The 22,058-nt window shown below is 39.8% G+C and overlaps 1 protein-coding gene across 2 annotated transcripts in view; it reads left to right on the top strand.

Annotated features, from left to right (window-relative positions):
- LOC146307270 (partitioning defective 3 homolog) overlaps window positions 1-22,058 on the top strand; it is a 474,057-nt gene that overhangs the window by 161,390 nt on the left and 290,609 nt on the right. For both annotated transcript variants that reach the window (XM_084746851.1, XM_084746850.1), the window contains exon 4: window positions 19,403-19,587. In XM_084746851.1, coding sequence (XP_084602977.1) covers window positions 19,403-19,587 — 185 coding nt within the window. The remainder of the gene's footprint in view (window positions 1-19,402; window positions 19,588-22,058) is intronic.

The raw sequence follows: 22,058 nt of genomic DNA, 5'->3' as shown, positions 1-22,058 counted from the left end.
ATGCTGTCAACCACATGTGGTTGGAAACACGTATGTTTAGATGCAGACAGGCAGGCAGGTAGACAGGTGTTTATTCACACATGCTAATGCACATATACAAAGAACATGAGAGCATTGGTGTGTGCATACAGACAGTACAGGTTAATTGTTTTCATGATAATAAGGGCAATGAGCACACTCATAAATACATAATGTGAACATGGCGCAGATATAATCCTTCTAACAAGTAATATCAACTCTTCTACAGTCATAAAATTGAAAGGACCAGTGTGTTGAATTTAGTGCCATCTAGCAGTGAGCTTGCAGATTGCAAACACCATGTCTCTCTGTCCTGTTAAAATAATCATAGAAAAGCTTATGCAATAAGTCACTTCCCAAATATCAAAAATATTGGACTTGCTTCAAAAAAGTTATTGAAGCAAACTGATTTACACCGGTATCAGTTCAAATGATCTCACTGCATGGGTGTGCTAGATAAGTGTTTCTCAGACTTTTTAAAATCCTGTACCACCTCAGAATATATTAGGCTCTTCTAGTACTGCCAGAATGCCTAACATTAAATACAAAATTTTTTATTGTTAACTGTTTTCAGCCACAGCTGCACTGACCTGTCTCCAAAACTATAACAGGAAAGACAAAGCTTATTTCAAATGACATTTTAGTGATCTTCATTTGACAAGTTGTAGTATTTTGATTATATGTTTTTAAATTAATTTATCTGAGTTTTAAAATTTTAGGAGATTCCTCATTGCACCACTTGAAGGAGCTCAAGTACCGCAAGTGGCACTAGTACCATAATTTGAGAATCTAGCAGTTAGATCAGGGGTGCCCAGACTTTTTCCCATAGAGGCACAAAACTGAAACATAATGGTGGACCACAGGCCAAAAACAAACACCTACTGACAGTGACATGTGATTAGAAATTAAGGAAACATGCTAAGTTGAAATACTCGCTTCTCTTACAACAATGGAACAACTGCAAAAATTTCTGAAAACTTGTGTTATTGTTTATTAAAGTTCAAATTAGGGCAGCCCTGAGCTCAATGAAATGACAAAACAGAATTATTTTTGCTGCACACGCAGAGAATTACTCACCAAGTGTCACACAATGCTCCATGGAGTTAGCAAGTAAGGCAACACAATGAATAGTTGTTAAGTGTTCATAAATAATGATGAAACTGGTCCTAGCTTGTTTATGTGAGTGTGTATGAGAGAGAGAAGGAGAGAGGCATCCTCTTGGCCACAGCTACAGAAAGTCTGTCATTCCCTCCTCCTGTTTTTCATCAGATCCATAAAGATACAATCCACCCCAAAGCACTGTGGAAATCCCAGAACACTCCCCTACCACATTCTCATCTTCCCGCAACCATGATCACTCTCAGAGTACTTGCTTTGGCTCACAATCACGGCTTTGATCAAAGCAAAACATTTTCACATACTCAGCTTGATTTATTGTTTTTTCTCATGGAATGGTTTCTGCCAGCCATTTGAACATTAAGGGCAAATTAATTTGACAATCTGCAGCGACTACCCTGCGGACTTCCTTCATGCTACCCGTGCAAATGTTTAGAAACCACATGTTGGTATATTGGACTGAAATTCTGGGTCTGGAATGTTTGGATACAAGGAACAAGCTGTTCTCTATCTTTTGGCACAGATTTGAACTGTAAATTATTAATAAGTGTTGAGATGCTTTCATTCGCCTACAGGAAGCAGCAGAAACACACAAATGAAAAAAAAGAAAACATTACTAACTCACCCACTACTTCTAACTCCCTAATAATCACATCTTGTGTGAGAAGGCTTTTCTCTGGTCAGCCTTAGATTTTTGTTTATGTTGTGGCATCATATTTGTATTAACAGTAATAATACTTTTATTGATCTTAATAAAGAAAGTCTGCTTTTGTTTTCAACTTTGTACAAGGACTTGTCAGCACAGGAAAACACACTGGAGTTGGTTTTGGGTTTTACTGTCTTATTCTAACAGAGCAGATGCAGGTTGACAAGAAGGGTTGAATTTCCTGCCCGCTTCCCTAAAGCCTGTTGGCCCAAATTGTCTTTGTCATGTGGAATTTAGTCAAGTAGCAGAGATCAGACCCATGAGTATCTGACTCAGACTGTCTCCCCAGTGAGGCCTGGGAACAGTGTTAGGGAGCAGAGCATTTGACTGCAGATCAGGAGGTCCCCAGTTACCCCCTCATTTTAGGGCAGGGTGGTGATATGATCATTGGTTTACATAGAGACTGGTTTCAAGCTGCAGTGCTTTTGAGCAACTTGATCAAGCTCGCGCTCACACTTCGCTGAATGGCCTTGATTCAGACATGAGTGGCGTTGCTTTGCCTTAAACCTTGCTGACCATTATCTTTGTAGCTTGAAACTGATATCAGTGCTGTCAACATGCACACAGTTCCAGTACTGTGATAAATTTTTGAGTTTTGAGTAAATAATTCATTAGCATAAGGCAAAAACAAAACTTTCTTAACCGTACATTTATGAGCCAATTTATGGGCACTTGGTAGCTTGGCACCTAAGGCAATTGCTGATCTTTGCCTAATGCTAAGTTCCCCTGGAACAAAATGCTGCCTGGATTATGATTTCTATTAACATAATGAGGAAATGTTGTTAATTAACCTCTCTGGCAAGTTGTCAAAGCTGTCAATACTGAATATATCAGTAAAGTGTTCACTGACAGCATATTTCATTTGTTTTTCTCAAAAATATTTGGCAATAGTGTCCACTCTAAAGCACTAGTAGAACTTGGTTATGGTTAGGAAAAGATCATGGTCTTGGTTTAAGACAAAAAAAAATCCAAAGTGCATGAGACATGTTCTCTTCACCTTGACAAAAGCGCTTTTGTTGTCTAAATCAAACCATACAAGCTAGTGTGTGTCAAGGTTCTACGCTGAAAACCCCACAATCCACTGCAGCCACTTCCCCATGACTTTGGTGCGGCATAGACTTCATACACTCAAAAACAACAACAACAACAACAAAACATTTCCTGTGAACATAATCCTGGTAGTAATTATATTTGACTCCCCACTGAAATTGGGAAAACAATTTAGTAGTGTAGAAATATAATTTCTAGAAGAGAGGTTTTCCTCTGTTCAATCATTCTGTTATTTTCCTCACTTTCTTTAAGTAACTCCTGAAATAAGAAAGGAAAAAAAAAAATCTTTCCGACTCATCCTCCTAACTTCCTTTAAGTTAACTGTTAGTCTATATGTAATGGGATGAAAGCTTATGACAGTTACACCTAAACTTTAGGTGTGACCCTGGTCTATCCAACTAAAAAGTCTGCAGAGTGAGAACCTGCTTCCACCTCAGCATGACGGCACAATTTAGAGTCAGTCCTATAGATTCGACAACGTTTTATGAATGGAAATACGTGTGTCCAGATAACTGTAAAAGAAGAAACTCAAACTCAAAAAATGTTCATGCTTTTCAGCACATGATCAAGGCTTCAGTACTTCAAGCGCTGTGCAATTGCTGAGAAGTTACTTGCATATTTCATCATTCTATAGACATTTACTGTGAGGTCAAATTGTGCCATTGCCGTGAGAAATTGAAACTTTGGACCTCGGTTGAGAACTTTCATTGCCTCCATCCACAAGTGCAAGAAACTCTGGAAGCTTAAGCCATCCTTACACTGGGGGACCGTCACCCTTTTCGTGTTTTGAGATGTGAAGCAATCTCTTCTGGTGCCACCACACAATCCTGCCAAATCTCTGTGAAGTCCAACCACTTGGTATGTAATGTAAAAAATAGATCACCTACACAGATCAACTAATAGGTAACATAATAGGTCGATTGCTAATTACTCCCAAAACAACATATATTACTGATGGAGGGTAACGGCAGTGACAGGCTTACCAGACTGTAACAACGTTCTGTAAGTCATGTGACATAACCCACATGGTTTACTTTGTAACATCGTTGCAGTTTGGTTAAATTTATGTTAGAAAACTACTTGGTTAGGTTCATGAAAATATTGTAGTTTACATACATAACATGACAGAAATCATGTGACAACATAGGATAACTTGTCATGTGACTTTCATGTGACACATGAGTTACAAACCTCAAGTGACCTATGTGTTGTGAGTTGCTTCACTAACTAAGTAGTTTTTTTTAATATAGATTTCTTTGGGGGCTTTTTGCCTTTATTAACATAGGACAGCTTGTTGCCCAATTACATGAGATATTCCCACCATGGGTGCTACATACATACTGGAAAAAAAAAAAAAAAACTTTGATTTTCTACACGCCTGCTTCCCTCTCATCATCCCCTGTCTCAAATCTCTATGAAAACCTCATGTGCTTTTACAATACTGCGTGACTGATCAGAGTGATGCATACCCAAAACACAGATTCTGCACATCACAATACCATCTGTTTCTTAGGATCCTGTACACACTTTTTCTACAACATCCCTAATAAAAGTTCCTCCTGTCATGCTGAGCAGTTCTTTTCTTCTGTTTTTGCCTTTGTCGCTCTGCAATATGGAAAGTACGTCTCTCTGATATGCTTTGACTTGTTGCATGTGAATCACTCTGACCTCATACGTGCTGTTTGTGTATGTACCTGATCAGAAATGGAGTTTTGTGTCTGTGAGCTGTTTCAAGATTAGCATATGTACTCGGTGGCAGTTCCCAGCGGGCAGCTTATAACCAAAAATGTCTCTGTCCATTGAACAGCACAGGCCTCACACCAGAGCACCATATCACTGCTCCAGCAGCCCTCCTCTCATCTCACACACCAAATAACTTTCTGTTTTTCCCAATAAATCATCAAAGGTCCAGAAAAAGTTGGGGAGTCTGGTGGAAGTTTGCATTCGTCATCTTTGCTGAAAAGAGCAACTGAAGTGAGAATGTTTGTGTTCATAGCAGAGGAAGACGTCGTTCTTGTGGCTGAAATGTTTGCGATATGGATTTTGTGTACGTGCTGTCTGGAAAGCGCAGTGCAATGAGCTCCATGAGTCAGACGGCGTCTGACCTGCCAGAAACTGAAATTCATGCACTCACTCATCAGCCTCCAGTTTCCACGCACATATTGGCTGTGACAATTAAATGTGTGACAGTTAAGGCTTGTTTAGAGATAGAGGAAGCAAACTCTCTATGCTATAAATTGATCTAACAGCTCTTCTGCAAAGACATGGTTCCCTAGTGTGAAAATTCTAGTGTAGAGGCTGATATAAGCTATTAGTCTTCTCAGCTATGATCTTCTCTCCATATAACTATTGTGGTAAATTACTGTCATTATAATAAATTGATGTTTACATGCTACATATTACACCTGTACTGTAAGGGACTATCAGCTTGTTGTTCACACACGTGCATGTAAAGGGAAACTCATTTGGTATAGGAGTTTTAACAATTTATGAAAGTCTCAGTTTAATACTGATGCCTCTTATATGACCCACATAAGCAAGCAAGACCATCCATGAGAAGAATGGCCATTTTTATTTAATTATTCCTGATGTCTGATTCTCTGTGAAATCAGATTAAAGTTGTCTGTGTTTACATTTTCCCAGGCAGAGTTACAGTGAGTAGTATGTTAGCCAGCTAAAGGGAAGGAGGACATTTTCAATAAGATCATTTTATTTTTGATGTTATATTTTGTGGGTGTTGGAGAAAACACTATTAGTTTTATCCATAGGGGCCTCCAAAACAATACTCTATGAAAGTTCCTTGTAGTAGTTATAAAATAAGTTGTATTAAGACTTTTGTGGCTCCAGAGGAAGCTGCATGAAATTTGATAAACTGTCTGAAGTGTTGTCACCGGAGTCAGCATCAGTTAGGCCTGAAAAATACAAGTTTGAAAAAAAAAATGCTGGGGGTGTGGAGTTAGTAGATGTTAGCTTGCTAAACGTCCTCTTCATCCAAGTGGCTTGACCTGGTCCACCTCCACCCCCCTCACACAGGGGCATATACTAATTTTGTTGTACAAAAGCAAAACTTTCTGACTTTATGCATTGATTTGGGCAAAACTGGATCATATTTTATGGATAAAATATTTTCTTGTTTCCCTCTGATGTCCTCCAGCTGCTCAGCTTTAAATCTTGGTAATTTACAGAGTTACCTGATAGACAGATAGCTTTACTTGCTGCTAAAGTAGCTAATTGCTCACTGTTGCACACTGTAGCTGTTGTTAGCAAGCAGTGGAACAGAGCTCAACAGCCTCCCAGTGAGCACGACTGGACCGGGATCAAACACAGCCTCAGAGACTGATAGGGAATAGAGTACAGAGGTGATTTACGGGTCTTGATGGACCGATAGCTTTACATGTTTCCAAAGAAGTTAATGGGGTTTCCTGATGAATAGATAGCTTTACTCATTGCTAAAGTTGTTAACCGCTAACTGCTGCCAACAGTAGTGCCATTAGCTAGCTGCATGGCTAACCAAGGAGCCAAACCCGGTATAAAACCAAATCAGTACTGTATTTCCTGTATTCAAACTGGCCTGGGTGTGGACATAGAGGTGCAGCTGGACGAGACCAAACTCTGTCCATTGTCTCTGTGTTGACCAGCCGCTCTTTTCATCTCTGCATGAGGCTGGCTGCTTGAGGCAATAGAATACAATAGAATTGCTTTATAAGTGATGTAGGCATTTGGTCTTAACAAGGAGGAAAAATGTGTGAAGTATAACAGATGACATCTTTGATCCTCTTTTAATGCATTCTATATACACACACACACTTATTAGAAATCTTCTTAACACATGTGCAAACAAGCACAACTCAGGGCAAATACACAGGTTTATCTTAAAGCTATTTATGGACAACATATTGTGCCTGTTCAGTTTTCAAGTTTTCAGTGTTAACCCTCAGAATTCTTTATTTTATCTGGGTGCAAAAACCTCCTCAAAATACAGTATAATGGGACACTCAGGAGCACCAATGGAAGCCACATCAATAAAATTGTTTAGGGTGGTCGAGCAGCTTTTTAAAGCTGTGTGAGTCTGATTGTGTGAGGCTTCATTGCAGCTTTTACAGACTGACACCCCTGAAGTTTACTAAAGTAATCCCCCTCCCTGAAATTGCATTACAGGGGTGAGAGGAGATTTGGGTTGGGAAAAGTCTTCATTTATCTCAGCAGCGTCAGTGTTTTTTGATATTTACTGCAGAAGTCCAAATTTGTTTTGCCAACCAAACTGAATTTTAAAAAAATATCTGGTAGCTTTGGCTGTGCCTCCAGCTTCTACCTCTCCTGGCTGGCTCATGACATTTTCAGAGTGGTGTTTTTAATCATGAGCGACTCGGCCACATATCAGGCTGAGTGAGATTTATGGCCCCTTTTCTCAGAGAGCCTGTACCTCCAGACCGGCCGTAATGGAGAAACACACAAAATGGTGTTTACATGGAAGGTGCTGCTGCGGACTTGTTTCTGGGCCGACTGAGGGTTGTTTGGTTTGCTGATTAGCAGCTCCCTGGAGTCCTCAGTGTGGAGGGGAGTCTCTATAAGTCTGGTCTAAGTCTGGATAGAGTCAGGGTCTTGTAATGGGGCTGCTGATCCCATTTTGTTGTACCATTTTTTTTTAAATTCTAGATCTTTTTGGGGGTGGGGTGGTAAATAATCACAAAGAAACAACTAAAATTAATTTATTGTGTTAAAATTGCCCGATTACTTGATTTAAACCAGTCAACAGCCAAGAGAAATTACTTTAGAAGCATATGCACATGCAAACCATGCTCATGTGCATCTTTGCACTCATTCATATGTGCATGCATGCAAACACATAGACACATACTGTATGTACACACACACACCCCTTGTGTTCCTGTCAGGGTTCTCAGTGCGAGTCGAGCCTCGACCTAGATGAGTCAGGTTTGATTTGGGGAGTGAGCTCCACTCCTCCCCTCCACTCTGAGATCTTCATTGTCTGGGGAACCAGTCTAAGAGCAACACACACACATTCACACACACGTTTGTGTTATTGTTGTTGAAGTGTCTAGGTGTCTGCTGCTGGAGGCCTCATCTCTAAGGACTTGAGGAAGGCTGACATCCTCTCCTCTTTCTCTCAAGTAAATAGTCTGTATTGTCTTTCTGTCAGGAGAGAAGAATCAGTCTCTGTCTCTCTCTATTTCTTGTTGGAAATGAAAACAGGATGGTTGACTCAGCAGCCCTGTGGGGGATACAGCTCTCCTGCTAGCGTTTGACTCAGGACTGTAATGGGACATCATACCCAACACCAAAACAAATTTGATTGAAATATGAAGTTTGTCATTTAGAAGGAGACAGATTATGAATGAGAAGAACTTACAGGGAGTGTGTTTAAATCCTTATTTAAATGTAAAAAATGCAAATTAAACATTATAAAAACATAGAGATGGATAGATGAGTTTTTCTGGACAAAAAGAATGATATAGATTAGAGCAGTCGTACCCAACCTTTTTCCTTAACAGACCCCTGTTATCGACTAAACTGATGGCCCCTGACTAAGTGACATATTTTATGGATATTTCATATTCTAGTGCATAACACTAACAGTACAGAATAAATAGTAAACTGTACGATTAACACCAAACAGTGAACACAGAAGCTGCAGGACGTTTGTGCAAAACAAGCAATTTGGATAAATTTTTAAGCAGATTATTCCTGGTAAATATTGCACCAGAGATGAGATTTCCTCATATTTTTTATAACTTCTTATATAATTCTCTGTCTGTACTATGTTATTTGGCTTTTAACACTCATACATGCTTAATAGGCCTCCATTTTAACAAATGATGTGTATTAATGTTTTTCTCCTTCCTGCCACTTCTATTAGCTCTTTGGTTATTTGAAATACATACTTTTCTAATGCTGGACGAGGCTGTTTAGCAGACAGTGAAGGCTCTGTGAATATAGTTTGTGTTCAGATCTTCACCTTGCTCTTATTCTGTGAGAATCTGTAATGTGAACTGTAATTTATCATAGAATGACCATGATATGTCAACAGAAAGTAAGAAAGCATGCTAAGTTGTAACACTTGCTCCTGTTTCACTGTAATTAGAGGTGAAATTAATGCCGAATGTTTGCCAAATGAGTAAGTGGCTGTTTATGAGTCATAAGAAGTCATTAATAATCTTTTAGAGGGATGGATGTTTATAACAATTAAATTGAGCAATATGTTAATGCAGTCTGGCAGTTCATTCACTTTAGATGTTTAGTACAGAAATTATTTTGTCCATTGTTTACACCTAAGAAATAAATTACAAAAACAAAATTACCAGGCTCTATGGTATTAGAGTACTGTACCCATTTGACTTAGTAAGAAAAGAATCTACTTACTTGCAGCTTTAAATAAAATTCCATGACATAAACATCCTTAATAGTTTCAATAAATTCCTGTAATATAGGTGGTTCTGGCTGTAACCGTTTGTTAGTTATGGCTTTCTTACTTGCAGCCCAAATTATTTTAAATAAATACTTGTGTCTTCTTAAAATCATGTTTTTAGGTAATTGGACTTAGAATAATACATCAAAAGTGAATGGAATCTTATTGTCACAGTCTCTATTACCAAATGTTGATCCTGCCATAAGGAATGAATTACATTGCAGTCCCAAAAAATCTGATAATGATTAGCATTCGCACAGCCACACTGTCTCCAGCACTTTGAATCATCTGTAAAATGCTTTTTTTTCTAAATTGTGTCATAAAAACGTATCACATTCTTCCAGCAAAACTCTCTCCACCAGAGAGGCAGTTGTTTGATATACTGAATATCTTAAATGAAAAGCTTGCTTAAACCCCTTAAAATCAAGAAGGCCTCGCGACCTCCCATGAAGCTTTGGTGACCCCCAGGTGGAAAACCATTGGATTAGAGCTCCTAACATCTTTACCATTGTAAGATCTGTCAGCTTCATACTCTAAGCTGAATTAGACAAAAATGACTGAAGAAATCATTATACCTGCAGAAGCTTGGTCTTAAACAGTTCACTTTGAAGAGGTGACCCTGGCATATACAGTAGTTCTGTCACCATAAAACGAAGCAGAGATTCTTTCCTACAGAAGCTACACAGCCAGTTAAGTGATATGCGAAGCCACTTTTCAAGAGGAGGCTGCTGTGTGAAGAACTTCACCTCAGAACCTGTAAACAGAGTAGAGGACAAAGCCGGGGTTTATTTTGATTTCTCTGCAAACACATCCTTTTGTGCATCGGCCAGCTGAGTGGTGCACTGGTAAATAGAAAGCTGGCGAACTGGCAACATAGAATGAGATTTTTCATAGCCTGAAGACCTTTTTGTTTCCCAAAGCTATTTATCTATCTAGATTTTTTTTTGTGTGAGTGACATTTGAATAATTCAAAACCAGCGTCTCTTTCCAAAAATCATGGTTACTCAAGATAATCCACAGACTGTTGCAAGCAGTTTCATGGAACTACTTTCATTATAGTAGAAAAGAAAGTAGTTCCAGTAGATTCTAAAGTTGTTCCGGTAGGTTCTACTGCAGGAAGGAAGAAGTTCCTCCATGAACCTGCTCACAACAAGATCAGAAGCACGACAGGCGAAGGGAAGATACGTATTTTGTAACTGTCCTGTTAAAGAGGCCAGTTACATTTATAGGTTTGGGTCAGAAGAATTCCAGACATCTATATCTTCTACAGAGAATTTGCTCAAATGTTAAAATGTAAAAATTGAGTCAAGTCTGCACATAGAAAGCAAAGAAGCAGGCACACGTGATGTATAGAGAATTGGGTACTTCGCTCTAAAGCTAAGCAGTTTTTTTTGTTTTCATAACTACATCTTTACTTTAAAGTGCTTTTCCATCCATCCATCTATTGGATTTTATCTTCCGCTCTTGGTAAAGGTCAACAGTTGATGTTTATTCAAAGTTTGTCTTGTCTCACTCTCTGACATTACATCAGATTAGTGTTTGCTAAACACTTCACAGAAGCACTCTTAGTGGTGTTCTCGACCCCGCTTGGCCTTCGGTTGACCAGAGTCCTATTTAAGGCTTCTACATATTTCATCTCCTTCTCCACAGTCCTGGTTCCCACCACTCTAGAGCTGTGTTGCTCCCCTCCCCAAAAAGGACCTTTTTGTCCCCCTGTGGATGATTCAGGTCAGGGTGTATTCAGTGGAAATCCCCCTCGCCGCACACAAGGGACATCAATATGTAGTCAGTGGCTGGAGAAGAGAGTTAAAATGGCTCGGTGCCATAATTTATTCAGACATTGAACTGGCCCAGGCTTGAAGTATTCAAAGTAGCCCAGGAAAAAATAGCTTTTAGACATTTCATGAAGCTATGGTCGCTTGGCATTTATATTTAAATCAGTTCGATGTGAAAGCAGGGACTCGCAGTATGCCAGGGCCAGAGGGCCACAAGGGAAAATATCCAGTTCACAGCCTTCATCCCTGCTCGGCTGATAGTGCCTCTATTCTGACTGTACTGCACACATTTGTATTTAAACACTAGTAAAGACCTGACTTTATTTATTCTGTAACCTCTCACCTACATCTTACTGTACAGGAAAATTCCACCCTTATAGCATGTTATCTGTGACGTCCAGTACACTGCAGGAGTTGTCTCGTAATTTATTACTTGCTTTTCCAAAACCGACCTCTCATATTCCAAGGCATGTAAGAAAAGAAATTGCTGTTGCACTGCTCTTTGTGCACTCATGGCCACACCCCAATTAGTGATGTCATTGCAGGTGTTTTTCATTCGACAGCTGATGACAAACACCTGCTGCGACGCCAAAGTTTCAAACCACAGAGACCAGTGAAGGAGCAGTGTTGAGCCCCATGTGTTTTTGTTAATATTTAAGTTGGAGATTTCTTGATTTTCTGAGACATCTTGACAGCCTCAAGAGAACAGACGCCTGCGTGTTGCTTTCAGATGTCAGTGAAATCAGTGATATTGGAGCAAATGGTGTTCCAGTCAAGAAAAGTTAGAGTCATGATGACACTGAATTCTCAGCTCTTGGGTTTGTGCGTGAGGAGGATGGATGAAAAAACGGTGAGTCTGGTGATGTTTTTTTCAGTGTTAAAGGCATTTCTTCAGTGCTGGACACAGATTCAAGTGAGACAAGACATTATAAAATGTGCCTTGACCCTCTTTATAAAATGCACAAACACAGAATGGGGTGGCACTGTTGCTCCACTGCTGAAGGAAGACAGTAGATGTACCTAAAGCAATGTACTGCTGTGGACACAGTCAGCAGCAAAAGGCATTTAAGCCACTAAAAAATCAATATCAGTTTATGTGTACATATTTAGAATATTTTCACCACTTTACTTTGCCATCAGACAGCCTTTTCTGATGAGAAATCTCTTACACAAGCCAAATATCGCTCTCTCCAAACCAACCAAACTCCAGAACACAGGAGTGGCTGGTCCACTGCTGCTTTGATATGTTAGTTTGTTTGTATTATTGTGTGACTTCTGTGAATCAGAACAATCTATTTAAAACAGCGAAGTCACACAATCACACAAACAAACAATCAGATCAAGGCAGTTTTACACGAGCGACTCCTGTGTACTGCACGATAAAATTACAGATTTTCACTGTGAAAGTTGGATGGTTTGGAGAAGCTGGTATGGCAGTGGTTTCCTCCTGGAAAAGACTGTTTAACACTTGATAGATATTTTTTTTGGAGGATCTTTTTTAAGGGGCTAAAATGCCTTTTATTTCCCAGTCCACAGCAGTACATTGCCTACTGTGCTAGGGTCTGTCGCTGACTCTCCAAACTGCGAGAGCACGCCGACCACCATCTACTGCCAGTAATACACTGACTATTGATAAAACCTCATATAACCCCACATTAAATAATGCGACCTATCTATTTAAGGTTGCCACAGGAGTATACAGCCGAATCGACGTCTGTAAAATGGTGATGCTGGCAGGATGGGACTGTAACCCTACTATTTCATATGAATATGGCTGCTGTGAAAAAGATCTATTCCAGGATCCATGTTTAAATAGGGCTTAAGCCAATTAAGCTAATTTTGGTCTAACTCAAACAAGCCCTTTTGGAAGTAGATTTAGCTTCTTTTATGGCTCTGAAGTAATTTTGTCATCATAAGAATACAAATTCAAGAGAGCAAGCACAAATACACATATAGTCCCTCAATAGTGTGTCCTCTCTGTAACCTTATCAGTATGCTGAGGCATTAGCTCCATTACCTTGAGTTGGCAGCCAGACAGAGGAAGGGGCCACTCCCTCGTCTCCAGGTACAGTAAGGACCCTTTCTCTTTACTTCATACCATTTCGGTGATTGGAAACTTCCACGGCTAATACATTAGAGCTGACCCCCATCTTTCACCACTGAGTTGGAAGTTGATTTTGCTGAGTTATTAGAGCCTCTTGGGGGGAAAATGGGAAAGTGAAGTGAGCTAGGTGTACAATAACTGTACTGCAGACCGGTGCTGTTTATGGCCAAGCAGAGAGATGACTATGTAAAAAGTACATCATTTTTAGTGGTGTGTTTTTGTAGTGTCAGTTTATCAGTTTACATTTTTACAACTTCTTTAAAATGTCGTCAATAGTTTGTCTGTGCAGATTAATCTCAGTCAACCAGTTAATAAGTCTTAAAATGTACAAAACACTCCTCTGGACTCTCTGACATTGTCCCGTTCATCCCAGCGGCTTCCTCACTTCCATCATCAGGCAGTTAAACGTGCATGTTAAACATGTCACTTGACATCAGCTCAGAGGGAAAATGTCCCTTTTCATTACAACAGCTTCTACATCTACAAATGCACTAGAACACAAAAGCATCAAGAGGAGCTAAACGGCCTCTAAAGGCTGTCTGAGTGGGTGTCCTCAAACATGTCCTACTTTATAAAGAGGAACAGCATCTTGACAGGGAGAAATGATGGGGTTTCCTAGTGTTTTGTCTGACAAGGCACTTGCTTGAGAAGGATGGATTGGACCGTCACACCAATTGGTGGGCTGTCTGTTTGGTGGGTCTTCAGTTCCCCAATGTAGTGTTTCAATACATATTTGGTTAAAAATAGTCTATGCAAGTACTAAATCATGCTTCATTTCATTTGCATAACGCCAAAAATAATAATTTGCATGTTGTGGGTGTTGCAAGAGATTGAGAGCCACTGTTTAAATATTTACTGATTGGTCAGAGACATATGTGGTCATGCTTAATAGATTCTTTCTGGATGTTTATTTGACACTAGTTTTGAAAACTGACATGTGAGCTGTAGGGATGTATGCAGTCATCTGATTGGTCTCGGTTCAGGTGGTCTTACAAAACTGGGCGTCAACACTAAAGATGGCTTTTGGATGAACAGTGAAACATCACAATGAGCCCAGTGTACTGTTCTACAGCTGGTTGTCATTCTGGAAAAGTAATTTATGGCTTTATTTTCGTGATGGCTCGTGTTGGTGCTTTTGCCATTTGAGTGGGCACATACTGTTGGTTGTAATTGAAACAAGACCCTCCACCCATACTAAAAATGAATTCACTCCCATTTGAAACTGTGCTGTGGGTTCCTCTGGCCATAAAAATAGTAAAAATCAGTATCTGTTGGTCCAGAATCGAGTTGAGTAACCTTCCAGCATTTAGATTTTCTAAGAGTCTTCAATCTAATACTGAGCTAAATGACTTTGATATTGACCTTTGTGCTGTTTATATATTGCAATATTTTTATCCACGGTGATTCACACAAGCTAATATATTTCTCCTCCAAACAAGGTGAGTGTGAAAGATAAATAAAGGACAGAGCAATACGAGGTAATAGCCCCTGGAGAGTCTGACCTCTCCCTGTGGTGAATTGTGGTGTGTGTACATCTCTATGACCCCGTGCCCCGGCCATAATCCCTCACTACAGGGGCTGGATTAGGGCCTCGTCTTATTAGCCAACGCCTCCCCCAATGGCCTTGCTCCCTCTTCAGCCTGGATCGATGGCTGGCTCGGTCTGAAGTGGTGGCGTTGGTTATTAAACGTGGGACCGACCAAACCCTTGGTTGCCGGGATAATCCCATCACAAATTAAGTAGAGGAAAATTGGTCAGGGAGAACGGGGAGGGGAGAGAATCTTCATATTGTGACCTTCTAAACAGCGTACACACAAACACACACACACACACACTCCTTAACAACTCTCTTATTCATCATATGTTAATCTGTAAGGATTTGTACCCCGGGATGAATCAGCATTTTATTAAAAAGAAGCCTGACTAAATGGGAATATGCTGTTCTTGTTAATGTTCAGATGCCAGTGGCATTGTAAAACAGCCAGACATTATTAGCTGATGTGTAAGCATGGATTCTAAGTGCAAAGAGGGTCAGAGGTAGGGATGCACCTGAATTTGAATATGTTATTCAGGAAGGCACAAATAATCCAAGGGAAACAGATATTTCTTCTGCCGGAAAATTGCTATTATTCAGATTTTTTTTTTTTTTTTTTTACAAAATACAACACAGTGAAGTTTGAGTACTATTTTTTACCTTTATGTAAGTGCAGTTTTACACTGCAACTTATTTTAATATCATAATAATATATAATATTCTAATACTGCGAACTGCAGTAAGATTAACACATCAAGCAACATGATTGCAACACCACTGCTATTTAAGATTATTCCATTCACTTTAAGGATATTTCTTGACTGTAAATAATTTGTATTTCCAATGCAACAAAACCTTTCTCCTGCATAATCTGGAAAGGAAAGCATGATCAGCAACACTGATGAAATCAGAAAAGACATTGGCCTTATCTAGTGTCTTGTAAACGTAACATTAAATTACATTCTCTAAATCATATATTGTATCAACACATGATCTAATACAGCATGTTTTACAGAAATTCTCAAGTTCTTACACAGGTCTGTCTTTATCAACAGCATTTTAATTTAATTGAGTTATTTGCTGTGAATGTTGAGTAGGCATGTTTTCAAATGACTCAAATAAATGATTAGTCCCTAACAATGCACATTTTATTCTGTTAGCATCTGGAAACAATCATGTCGCATAAAGAAAGATCGATGTTGTCATGGTTTCAAAAGACCCAGATAAACATCCAGGAAGAGCTGAGCCTTGAGGTATTCTGGGAAATACACCAAGGCTTTTAATCCACATGAAGTGTCTTGTGCAACTCACTGTCCACACATACACAGATACACAAAAAGACAAAGCTATATTTAAAAGTCTTAAATAGAAAAGCCTTATTCTGATGTAGATTTATACAATCTTCATGCATCTTTATTTTTTTATCCCTACTTTGTGTCATTTATTCCTTGTTTTCTCCCTCATTTTTGCCCTTGTCTCTGTGGATCTCACTCTCACTCCCTGTCTTTCTGTATTTGTGTCATGTAGGATAATTCTGGACGTTAATTACCCTCGCTGTCTGAGGTGAACGCCATTAGAGCCTTGAACTGGACGTGAACCAGCAGTTACCGAGAGGGGGCAAAGTCTATTAAATGCCATTATTGAATCTTCAACCTAATTTAAGATTAAACGCACAATGACTGGCCATCTGGCTGCTAGCTGTGGCTTCTTTTCTCAATTCCCAACCTCCTCTGAGGAAGCCTACAGACAACGGTCAAAACAAATGAAACACATTTGTAACAGAGGACAGAATATATTAAAAGCTGCTGGAGAGTTTTGCTGGCATGGTCTATTGCAGCAGCGTGCTTCAGTGAGGAGGACGATCAAACTTTTAACAGAGTGTTGGGAAAGCTACTTTGAAAGTGTGGTTTTACAAGCTACCTGCCACTGCATGAGAACTTGACTTGCAGCAATGATTCCCTCATGAGAAACAGAGTTTTATTAACTCAGCTTACTCAGAAAAAATAGTTTGAAACCCCTGTTGCCAACTTTTTTGGCTTTTTGGTTGCCTGAGAAAGTTCCTAGAAGTTTCCAGATGTCATCATATAGTTATTTGCATATGAAGTCTCCCTGCCAGAGTCCCCCTGCTCATATTGAAGGAGGGGGCTGTGGTGAGGGACATACAGACAGTAGATACAACAGATCCTTTTCACAAAAACAGGATCTGCATTGGCATCAATCATATTGGGAGCTTTGGAAGTGAGACTGAAACATTGTCAAACTCGGCAGTAAAGCTGTGTTTTTACAACATGCAGATTAAATTTAATGACCGGCAATATTTTGCATTTATAGGACACATCAAATTGGTTTAATCACCATTAAACCATTGTAAAATGTAGTGAAAGTAATGAGATAAGTCAGCGTCACTGACCAGAGGACATCAGTGTGAGAATAAGTGGTGCAGAAAGCTTCCCTGCTGCCCGCCCTCACTGTGGATTGCTGAGTGCTATTCTCAGACAAACCCTGAGTGCCCCAAAATGACATATGTGTGCTTTATTTGATTTGTTTTGTGTTTTTAATTTCTTACAATTAATTGAATGCTTTTGAAGAGACACAAATTCCTGTGGGAGAGTCAAATATGTGGCGTCAATGTAATCATTACACAACACAGATCAAATATATCAAATCAATTACTGTGTAAAACTAAATAGAATAAAACAGTATATACAGTTATTTACATTTATACATGTACACACACAGGAAATAATTCCCAGAAATAATGAATATGGTTGACAACTTCATATTAAGAGTCTGACATCTGGGAAACTGTCCATCAACCGTGACTACTTTTGAGCCCCAAAAGCATCATCGATGTAAACACAAAATCCTCGTCCCCACCCACTGCTGGAGTCTCGCCTTTTGCACATGTCCAACACTTTGATCTTGATTGTTGTGTAGCAGGTCTCTTTTGACTGTTTTATTTTCCTGGCCGGACATTAGACAGGAGCAGCCTCGAATCCAGGCTGGGTTGTCCGCTGCTCTTTAATCCAACCCCCACACTGCCTTTTCCAATGCCTACAAGTGTATTTCTGTCATAGGTCATATGTGTTTCAGCAATAAAGCTGAAAAATAACAGGTTAAAAGAGAAAAGCGGCAGAGCTACTGGCCACGTGTTGCCACCATCCCCAGCTTGACACACCTACATTTTATCCTGCTACACGATGGGCACTGTAATTCCTGCATATCTACTGGCATTGGACATAAATTGTGCGATGCTGAAACGGCCACTATGGACGTTATTTCCAGGATACCTGGTTTCTGTGCCTGAGGCCAGGGAATGCAAAGCTGTAATACCCCGCCACTTTCATTAGATGTAGAAGCACTGTATAATAAGGAGAGGGATGGAGGGATGTGAGCATGTTAGACCAGGTACAAGTGAAGGACATGGGAGAAGGGGCACTGACAAACATGTTGATCTCACCTTTATTTGGGGGATTTAGTCACATAATGACTACTGTCTTCATTGCTGCCTACCCCACAGGCAGCCACAAGAAACACTCACAGTAGCATTCAAACCTCCCCAGTCTTGTCACAGTATTAACTACGCACGAGTTGCGGCACAGCGTAAGCCGTGATTAAAATGCGTCGCTCCCACCACTAAGACATGTCTCTGGTGTATCAGATGGAAGCTTAGCACCGGCATATGCTCGCTGCAATGATCCGCCGATGGATGACAGGTGGTTACCCAACTATTTGCATAATTATGGGTGTAACACGCAGGCTGCTAGAACGTCATAAACAAATCCATATGGCCTTTTGGGAGAATCCAGATGATTCACACCACAGCTCATGGATATACTTACCGCCTTGCCTGTGTAACAGAGATCAGCAGGACTTCTCACTGAATGTTTTAACTGGAGTGTGAAGTGTGGAGCAACTTCATTCCCTCTAGTTGTTTTGGCAGCTCTGATCAAATGTGAGAACTTCATACCAAGTTTTAGCTGCAGATCGGTCAATGTGGCAGCTGTAACATGGAGAGGTGTTTCCTGTGCAGTTTCTTGTTCATGTTTGATGGCTGGGGTAATTTTGGTTGTGAGACCCAGTTTCAATCCCAGGAAACCTTCCAGAATCAGCTTGAGTCAGTAGTGCAATATGTAAGAATGACCTTTATCTTGAGGGTCAGATTGTGATATATGAGCAGTTTTGCTGCAATTACAATTGTAATTGTTATTTTAGGCAGAGTAAGGAGTTGGATTATTTTCCACACACATAATTTTTCTTGTATTTACATTTTTTATTGCTGCCTGGGTAACAGCTTCAAGTATATTTACAGTATATTTCTTTCACTATAGCAGGGTTCAAGCCAAACCAAACCTCTCATAGTTGAGTTGTACAATGTTTCCTTATGGGCTCAGTAGACCTTTTATGGAAACAACACTATAATCACCACTTCCCATGTCTCAGCTGACATGGAGAGCAATCCAAGAGATTCTATAGCGGTGTTGTGGCTACCAGACAGAACCGTGGGCTCAGAAATGTGCCACTGTTGGAACACTGAGGTAGAAAGTGATCTGCTCGCTATGTGGATAAAGCAGTAAGTGGTTAGATGTTGTTGTAACCTGCTGTTTTTCTCATTCCTCCACTCTTCCCTTTTCCCTTTTCTTTCCCTGTACTCCACTTTTCCTCTCCACAGACATGCCTCTCCATGTTCGCCGCAGCAGTGATCCCTCCCTGGCCGGCCTTGCTCCGGGCGAAGTCCCAGTGGGTCCAGAGGAACCGTCCAGAAAAAACCCGACCCGCTGGTCTACAACTGCCGGCTTCCAAAAGCACAACCACAAAGCAAACACAAATGCTGGCACTGGCAGCCTGGAACGAAAGGTAACTGATAACTTAAAATGTACAAACCCTATTTCTAAAATAGTTTTTTGTTTTTATTTACACAACATCCTAACTTTTATGGAATTGGGGTTTGACTTTCAACTACTATCAAGAGAAATACCTCAAAAATACCGCCTACTATGACATACCATTTATCTAATAAAGGTTTACATGTCTCTAAAAAAGGAGTTAAAACTTAACAGAACTTAAAAAAGATGGACATTGCACTAATTCTGTATTATACCACTGTCATACTGATTCAAACAGCATCTTGCCCAGAAGTTATTTTCCGCAGTGCTGCAGACGTACTGGAGCTGCATCAATTATAATGTCAGAGATATGTGCTCTGAAATCTTTCAACCTCCAGCAGTCTCTGTGTTTTTAACTTCCTTTCTGCTTTCTTCCCTCATTTTCATTCCATCTCTCTTCTGCGCCCCAAATCAAAGAAATAACTGTTAGATATGAAACCTGTGCTGGCCCGCTTGCAGATATCCAGCAGTGGCATAGATAGTCTTTATCTGAAACTAGTTCCCTCTGATAACACCCCTTCTTGTCTTCCAAAAAGACGACCAGAGATTGTTAAACACTTTCCCTTTGTTCCCAAATCACCTTTTCCGAGGCTTTTTATGCCGCTGATTATAAATCTTAAGAAAAGCGTAGCTCGGGTACATCCTCCCTGCGGCTTTCGAATGAGAAGGGAAGCCAATTAACTCCTCAAAATGGCTGCCCCCACGTGGTGCTGACAGACCTTTACTTCTTGCTGAGAAAGAGATATGTTCCCAATGAAACGGGGAGGTTAAAAAAAGGGACATGATTGAGTACTCGGAACGTGACATGGCAAACCTCCACGTGATTAGCGTGTCTGGGAGCTGTGTCTGATAATCCTATTTAAAGACACTTTAGTTGTCAGAGCCTCAACAATGTAACAGCACACTCCCCAGCCCAGGGGGGGCGGAGGAAACATTTGAGGTGAAATGGTGATTAGACCTTTCATTTTGTCAGGATGGTTTCTTTTATGGCCCGTGTTACACTGAACAAAAATGTTCAATTGTTTGTTTAAATTTTGTTAAAACCAATAAAACATAAATATATAAAGCGGTGAATCGGAACAGCTGTCTCTATGATTGCAGTTTCTGCTTATTGTGTAACCTTACACTATGAGCCAAGAGAAGTGGAAAACAGGTCACCTTTAGTCCCATTTCCTATATTACTTTATGCTGTTTACAAGGTTCATTATTAGGCAGTAGGTCAGCTCAGTTTATGTTAATTATTCACATTAAAGTACCCTCTGCTCTGGTCTTTTGAGTGGATTGTTAAACTCCATTCTGAAAACAGGTATTTTAATGTATGGCCAAATTTTTTCTCAGTAAAAACTTCAGTTACACCAAGGCTCTTTTCTGATTCACTTTGATCTACAGGCACAATCAGCACACACTGTTTACTCAGTAACATCATTAACTAACCTGTGGTGAAGACATACACAACACATCGACTGTCTCAACACTACAGCGCTTGTTCTCACCCCACAACAGGAAAGTGACATATGTCACAAAAACAGCACCTTCAAAAGGTGTTGTTTTTATGTGTGAATTATATCAAAAGTGGAGCTGGTTTCTATTAAATATGTATTTTCATCTCCTCCCCCTTCCCTTCTGGGATCTCCACCCAAGCTTCTAGTACTGCCTTAAATGCTGGTATTGGTATCAGCAAGTACACGAGGCTCGACCACTAATCCGATTCTGTAATTTCTTAACCCGAAACAGGACCCTGCAACTTCCTAGCAGTGTCCCATATACCATTTTTTTCCTCCGGAATGGAGACAACATGTTCTGTGGTATTCATTCTTTAGGCTATTTGTAAAACAAAGGATTTAAACTGTTTCTAGCTGTACAACAATGATAGAAATCATATCAGATCAATACAGGGCTTGTAAGTCATTTAACTTTAAATGAATTTTAAACAATTACAAATTAGCAGATCATATAAGAACAGAAATAGAATTCCTTTTTTAAATGGATTACAAAAGACAGCGTTAAGCATCCTTAATGATGTTCAGTTGGTGTCTGATTGAGTGGGACAACAGAATTTCCATTCAAATTACGGCTAAAGTAAATGTTGCTCATTGCATAGATTTTGAAGAAAAAGCTTGACTGAATGTAATGTTCAAGTGTCTCTTTCAGTTCTTGAGTCCCATCTGTGGCAGGTGATCAGTTATCTGAATTGGATCCATTTAAGTCATCTTCCTGTCGCTGGTGACTGGTTTGAAAAGTAATGAGCTTACACTGGGAGGCTGTCTTTTTCCTTAACTTGTCCAGTTTTTGACAGGGCCATTAGATTTTTTTTTCAATAAAAAGGGAGTCTTAGTCCTCAAAATCCTCAATATCTCTTTTTCATTTATCCGACTGTCATATATTCAACATCAGTCCAAGATGAAGTCGATTTTTATGTAATGAACAACAGATGTTGAATGT

This window comes from Lutjanus erythropterus, chromosome 21, assembly GCF_056507025.1.
Source record: "Lutjanus erythropterus isolate fLutEry1 chromosome 21, fLutEry1.hap2, whole genome shotgun sequence".
Classification (NCBI taxonomy): domain Eukaryota; kingdom Metazoa; phylum Chordata; class Actinopteri; order Lutjaniformes; family Lutjanidae; genus Lutjanus; species Lutjanus erythropterus.
This window is presented reverse-complemented; position numbering and strand designations above follow the sequence as displayed.